General features: G+C 39.8%; 1 protein-coding gene across 1 annotated transcript; it reads left to right on the forward strand.

Annotated features, from left to right (window-relative positions):
• The first annotated feature begins 5,365 nt into the window (after window positions 1–5,365).
• LOC149187638 (putative disease resistance protein At4g27220) lies at window positions 5,366–6,451 on the forward strand. The gene has a single exon (XM_089409723.1). The coding sequence runs from the start codon at window positions 5,366–5,368 to the stop codon at window positions 6,449–6,451; it is 1,086 nt and encodes a 361-aa protein (XP_089265849.1).
• The last annotated feature ends 843 nt before the right edge of the window (window positions 6,452–7,294 follow it).

Below are 7,294 nucleotides of genomic sequence, written 5' to 3' on the forward strand. Positions count from 1 at the left end.
TTGTAGATACCATCGCATACATTAAGTTTCCTACAGCATTTGCATATGGTACATGAGACATATACTGCTTTTCTTCATTAGTTCTAGGACTCAAAACCGAAGAAAGCTTAAAATGGGAAGCTAATGGAACATTAACAGGTTTCACATTGTTCATACAGAACTTTTCAAGTACTTTCTCCACATACTTCTACTGTGATAACCAAAGCTTACCATTTTTCCTGTCTCTGTGTATCTCCATGCCCAAGATATGTTTTTCTGCTCCAAGATCCTTCATATCAAATGTCCTAGAGAGTTAAGCCTTTAACTTGTTGATCTCTTCCATGCTTTTGCTTACAATAAGCATATCGTCAACATACAAAGCTAAGATAATGAATATGCCATTGAAACTTTTGAAGTATACACAATGATCATACTCACTTCTAATAAAGTTTTGGCTCACCATGAAGGAGTCAGACTTCTTGTACCATTGTCTGGGAGACTACCTCAGACCATACAATGGTTTCTTGAGCTTGCAAACTAATCTTCTACTGCGACCTTGTACAAAACCTTCTGGTTGTTCCATATATAACTCTTCATTCAAATCACCATGTAGAAAAGTTGTTTTAACATCTAACTGTTCTAACTCAAGGTTAAGTAATGCAGTTAGTGCCAACACAGTACGAATAGAAACAAGTTTTACAACTGATGAAAAGGTATCATGAAAGTCGATACCTTCAACCTGAGAATACCCTTTTGCTACCAGTATCACCTTATACCTTTCAATACTTCCATCAACTTTTCGTTTCAGTTTGAAGACCCATTTGCATCCAACAACACTTCTCCCTTCAGGAAGTTCTACAAGATCCCAGGTATTGTTCTTGGCTAAGGAATCCATTTCTTCTTCCACGATCGTTTTCCATTTTTCGCTATCCGTATCATCTACTACTTCCTAATAACAAGAAGGTTCCCCATCTTCAGTAATCAAAGCAAAAGATGAAGCATAATCTTCATACCTTTTGGGAGTTTTTCTTTCCCTTGTAGACCTTCTTAGAGTGAGTAGTTACTGAACTGGTTCAGAAACTTCAACAATTCCTTTGTATCTTCAACACCTTTTTCTCGAGAAGTCTCTTCTTCCTTTTGACTGTCACCGAAAGGTCTAGCCTCCAGCTGAATTTGTTAATTTGGTGATACCTGTTCCTGTTTAATTCTTTCAACATTTGATTTAAAAAAAGAAGATTCATCATATGTTACATCTCTACTAATGACTATCTTCCACGATGTAGGATCCCACAACCTGTATCCTTTCACCGCATAGTCATACCCAACAAAGACATAACATTTCGATTTTGGATCTAATTTTGAACCTTGTTTTTTAGGAATAAGAGCATAAGCATCACAACGAAATATCCTTAAATGTGAATAATCATAAGAATGACCTGACCAAACTTCTTCAGGAATTTTACAATTAAGTGCTACTGAAGGTGATCTGTTAACTAAATAACAAGAAGTGGATACTTCTTCTGCCCACAACTCCTTTTGCAAGTTAGCATTGCTGATCATGCTTCTGGCTCTTTCCATAAGAGTCTCATTCATACGTTCAACAACACCATTTTGTTGAGAAGTATAAATAACAGTTTTGTGTCTAACAATTCCTTCATCCTTACAGTATTGTTCAAATTCTATTGAAGTGAATTCACCACCATTGTCAGTTCTTAAACATTTAATTGATTTGCCTGTTCTTTTCTCTACCATTGCTTTAAATTGTTTAAAGATATTGAATACATCAACTTTCTTTTTCACCATAAAGACCCAAACTTTATGGGAGAAATCATCAATAAACGTTAAAAAATATAGAGCACCTCCATATGATACAACAAGAGATGGTCCGCACAGATTAGAATGAATATAGTCTAAAATATCTCTACTATTATGATTTCTAGTTTTAAATCTCTGTTTACATTGTTTTCCATACACACAATGTTTATAGAAATCCAAATTCAAAGATTTCAGATTGGGAAGAGATTTATGTTTCATCAGTATCTGAAGACCTTTCTCGCTCATGTGACCCAATTGTTGATGCCATAGGCGAGTACCTTCTTCTTCTTTTTCTGACACAAACGCTGCTTCACTAACTTAAGTACTTCCTTTGAGTCTGTAAAGATTTCCGACCATTTCTGCTTTCATAACAACTAGGCGCCTTTAGAGACTTTCAACACTCCATTTTGACCTGTAAACTTATAACCATCTAAATCCAACACTCCCAAAGAAATCAAAATTTTCTTCAATTCAGGTACATGTCTAACACTAGTTAATGTTCTAACTGTGTTATCATACATTTTAATCCTGATATTTCCCATCCCAATAGTCTGACATGATACATTATTACCCATAAACACAAAACTACCATTTACATCTTCATATGAAGTAAACCAATTTCTGTGTGGACACATGTGATGAGAAGCACCAGAGTCTAACAACCAGCTTTCAAAACCCTGAGAGACATTACATATAGGTGAAGTTTCATCTATCATACATAATTCTTTAGCAAATAAAACTTTGTTTATCATACCTGAATCAGCCTGATTTGGTTCCTTCTTCGGGTTATCAGACTCTTTTCGTTTCCAATAGTGTTCCTTCAGGTGTCCAATTTTATTGCAGTGCCAACATTTTTCCTTACACTTCTTTCCCTTTGATTTAGATTTGGAAGACCCACTTGTTTTTTCTCCTCTTTCCTTTGATCATCCTCTAGCTATCATGGCTTCTGATGTTGCTGTTTCAGTATCGGATTTCCTTCATACTTCTTTAGACAAGAGAGCTCCCACAACTGATTCAAATTTCAAAGAATCAGTGGTGCTCAAACTGATTGAAGTTACAAAGTGGTCCCATGACTCGGGCAGAGAACACAACAAGGTTATAGCTTTGTTTTCTTCCTTAATTTTAACTTCCATATCTGCTAATTGGCATATAAATGTATTAAAAACATTTAAATGCTCTGCAACTTTTGAACCCTCCTTCATTTGAAGACTGTACAATTGTCTTTTCAAATAAATTCTATTGGTTAACGACTTTGTCATATATAGTTTTTCCAGTTTTTCCCATAAGCCTGAAGTTGTACTCTCTTCAACAATGTTGAAGAGAACTTCATCTGCCAGGCATAACTTGATGGTACTGAGAGCTCGGGCATCCAAGTCCTCCCAGTCTGAATCTTTCATGCTAGCAGGTTTCTTATTTGCCTCGTCCAAAGCTTTGTGCAACCCTTGTTGCACCAACAAACCCCTAACTTTCAGTTTCCAAAGAGCAAAGTTGTTCTGGCCAGTGAATTTCTCCACCTCGAACTTTGCATTCGACATCTTGGCCATTTTCTTCCTACTACCCTTCTTCCTAGGGTTTCCTCCTAGGGTTTCTGTTTTTTTCTTACCTAGGGTTTAAACTAAACAGAAAAACCCAAAAAACCTACACCAAAATTCTTTTGGCCTTTTTTTTCAAATTTAATGGAAAAAGCTTATACAGTTTCTGAAAAAATATCCCTGCTTTTCTGAACAAATATGAAAATATTTGTTTGTTTGTTTGTTTGTTTTTTTATTTTTTATTTTTTATTTATTTTTATTTATTTTTTTTCACAAATACCCAGATTTGCTTGCAATTCCCTTGCTGCAATGCTGGAGTATCCACGTTATGCTCCTCGGTGGCAAGCAACCGACAACCCTCTTCCTCAAAAAAAATTGCGGCAGCTTCAAAATGTGACAGTCTTCTCTTCCGGCAGCAGCTCTTTCTCCTTTGGTGGCAGGAGCTTCAGTTCTTTCACCACGCCTCGAAGGGCAGCACGCAGAGCAACAACTCTTTCTCCTTTGGTGGCAGGCAAGCTAGGCTCTGGACAAGCCAGCAATGGCCCCTCCTCGACGACTCTTCCTGCTCTGGTTCACGCACATGCAGAGTGCTAGCCTCCTCGCTTCGGTTCTGCTCGACGGCTCTAGGCCACGCCTCTAGACAAGCCAGTGGTAATATGCAGAGGGTAGAGAGCAGCTTCCTTGACCAGCACCGCAGGCAGCTTCCTTGACCAGCACCGTAGGCACCACGCAACACTCCTTGACGGTTTGCAAGCCAGCACTAGCTCCACGGGCTCCGCCACACCTCTGGACAAGCCAGTGGTAATACGCAGAGGGTAGAGAGCAGCTTCCTTGACCAGCACCACAAGAAGCTTCCTTGACCACCACCGCAGGCAGCTTCCTTGACTAGCACCGCAGGCAGCACGCAGCACTCCTTGACAGTTTGCAAGCTAGCACCAGCTCCACAGGCTCCGGCTCCCTCGACCAGCACGGGTTTTACGCAACCTTTTTTTTCCCTTTCACAAGGATTCGCCTCCAAACTCAACTCAATCGCTCTGATACCATTTGTAGTTATAAAATAGGTTACTGATCAAGAAAGAAGGTTAAATTAACCAAGAAAGAGAATGCAACTGAACATAACCATACAAGTAAAAAAATCAGGATTTACGTGGTAAAACCCTGACAGGGTGTCAAGGAAACATCCATGAGGCAAGGGATTGGAATCTCTATTCAATCAATAAATGATTCTCCTTTCAATAGTTCGGGCATTCATCAGTTTTATATATGAGCCTCCTCAGTTACATAACTACTGATTCGGTATGAAGCTAACTTGTCAATAACTAATACAATTTACCCAAATTTACATTAATTAGTTGTCAATTACCAACAATATTGACAATCATCTCAAGTTGGTTTCCATGATTCAGTTGGGGCTTACTCATGAGGTTCTTCTTCGGTTGTCCACGCTCAGGGAAAGTGTTCAAGCTTCAGCCAATTCCTCTGCATCTACCTCCATGCAAGCCATTTCTCCAAGCACAGAGGGTTTTTTCATCGAAGAGCCCCTCATAGTCGGACAAGAGGACACCTTTGCAGTATTAGAGAGATTTGTGGTGGAAGCAGAGGAAGAGGGTAGCTCTCTTTTTCGCATTGGGGTGGTTGGCAAGGGTGGAGTAGGCAAAACCCTCCTCCTCAAAACAATCTTCAACAGTCCAAAGGTGAGAAATCTCTTCAGAGATGACTTATTGCTTTGGCTCACTGTTTCCAATAATCCATCTTTTACAAATCTTAGAAATGAACTCTGAATGCAAATAGCCACGCTTACAAAGATAGATTTAGATAGAAACCAGGGTGATGAATATGCAAAGATGTGGTTGAGTCAGAGATTGCAGACTTAGAGGTTTGCTTTATTTTTGGATGACGTTTGGAGATATGGTTCCCAGTTGATGGAGGAATTGGGTTTGTTGCTGCTCACCCACCACTCCAACTCCAGAGTTGTAGTAAGTTCAAGGGATTGCAGAGTCCTGTCAGAAATTGAAGTTGCAGAGACATCTGTAATAAGAATGGGGGATTTGGTAGAAGAGGACAGCTGGCAGCTATTTTCTATTCATGCTTTTCCATATAACAATGGAAAACCGCCAACAAATATAGATGAGAAAACGGCAAAGGTTGTGTGTGCCAACTGTGGAGGGCTTCCGCTCGCTATTAAAGCCATGGGGAGGGCAATGGCAGGCACCACTCATCCACAAGAGTGGGAATTGGCTGCCCAGAGGTTGCCAATATCTGATAGCCACGAGCAGGCAGGCTCATCTCATCAATTGTATGATCACCTACGGTTGAGTTACGATGCACTTGGCAATCACAACGTTAACTTGCAATTGTGCTTTCTCTATGCAGCTGCTGCCTTCCCAGAAGACCATATTATTCATGTGCAATATCATGTGATTCCATTGTTGTTAGGGGAAGGTCTTCTTGGAAGGAAGAAGAAGCAGGCGGAAGATGTAGTGTCCAACCCATTGGAAATGGGAAGGATTTATGTTGAACTCATCGTAGATCGTTGTCTCATCGTACCCATGATGAGAGACATCAATAGCCACGTGCTCTTCTTCAGTATCCACGACGTGATTCGTGATTTGGGAATTCAAATTGTGGTGCGGGAAGAAGATTTCTACTGCCGCATAGGCACAGGTTTGACAACATTGCCTGAGAACAAGTGGTTGGGGTGCACTCAGATTTTGTTGAATCGCAATGAAATGAGTTCGCTTCCAGAATCATTGAGAGGTCCAACAATATGGTCATGGTTAATGGATGAGAACAAACATTTTAACAAAATTCCAAAATGGGTGATTGGGAGTATGATCTCTCTTAGGCTTCTGGATCTAAGTTGGACATCCCTTTCCTCATTGCCTAACAGCGTGGGGTGTTTGAAACAGCTGGTATGTCTAAGTTTAGCAGTTGTGCCCATTAGAAGGTTGCCTCCATCTTTTGTAAATCTGGCAAATCTTGAAATCCTCTATCTTGATAGGTCAAGCATTATGGAATTACCGCGTAGCCTACACAAGTTGAGATCTCTCAAGTATTTGTACCTTAGCGAGTGTACAGAGTTGCAATATTTACCCAGGAACATCTCAAGGCTCACATCTTTGTAGTGCTTGGACATGTACAAATGCAGCAGGTTGTGGACAAAAGTTGAGCCAAAGAAGAGAAGGAAAAAAGTGGCTTCCATTCACATTTTGGGCACCTTAACACACCTCAAGAAGTTATTCTTAGAAAACAACGGAGAACAACTTCAAGAGGGAACATTGGGAAACATGGTTGAAATGGAAACACTTCTATTGAAACTAACAAATATGGCAAGCTTACCACAAGACATTGATAGCATAAAATGGAAGCATAATAACGATTCTATAATGTGGAATAAACATGTAAAAGAATCAAAAACTTGAATGCCCAAGAAATCATACCTCTGGCCATTGATGCTATTAACACTCCGATGTATTTCGTACACAACTGCGTAGATCTTTTACACCACCTCAACAACTGCTCTCACAATTTGGAAACCTCGGCCTCCTCTAAACATTCTAAATATTATTCAAATCAAACTGAAATGCTCCAATGATGCTCTTATCAAAGAAAGTTCTGATCATAGATTCCACAACATAAATGAAATCTTCACAACCCAGAAAAGGCAGTAGGAGCCCTTCAATGCCTATAATGAAGCTAAACGAAATGTACCCACATGTTGCTCTGGCATGAAAAGCCCAGTGGGAATCCCAGACATGAAATAAAAATAGAATAACGACAATCGACGAACCCTACAAAGTCCAAATCTGGGTATGCATGTTGCAGAAAAGACAAACAACATTAGAGATCACACCTAAGAAAAATATGCCAAGCAGGCTGCAGCAGGAATCGAACAATGAGGAGCAGCAGCAGCAATATAGATAAAAATTCACCCAAAATCTCTCATCCGTGTGGCACTTCCAAGCTCT

The sequence above is a fragment of the Pinus tabuliformis genome, chromosome 3_1 (genome assembly GCF_031772625.1).
Source record: "Pinus tabuliformis cultivar Carrire ecotype Pingquan chromosome 3_1, CPIR1, whole genome shotgun sequence".
NCBI lineage: Eukaryota > Viridiplantae > Streptophyta > Pinopsida > Pinales > Pinaceae > Pinus > Pinus tabuliformis.

Bases quoted from the DNA above. Each gene is read 5' to 3' on its own strand.
- LOC149187638 (XM_089409723.1), top strand. From the start codon at position 5,366: ATGGGGGATTTGGTAGAAGAGGACAGCTGGCAGCTATTTTCTATTCAT.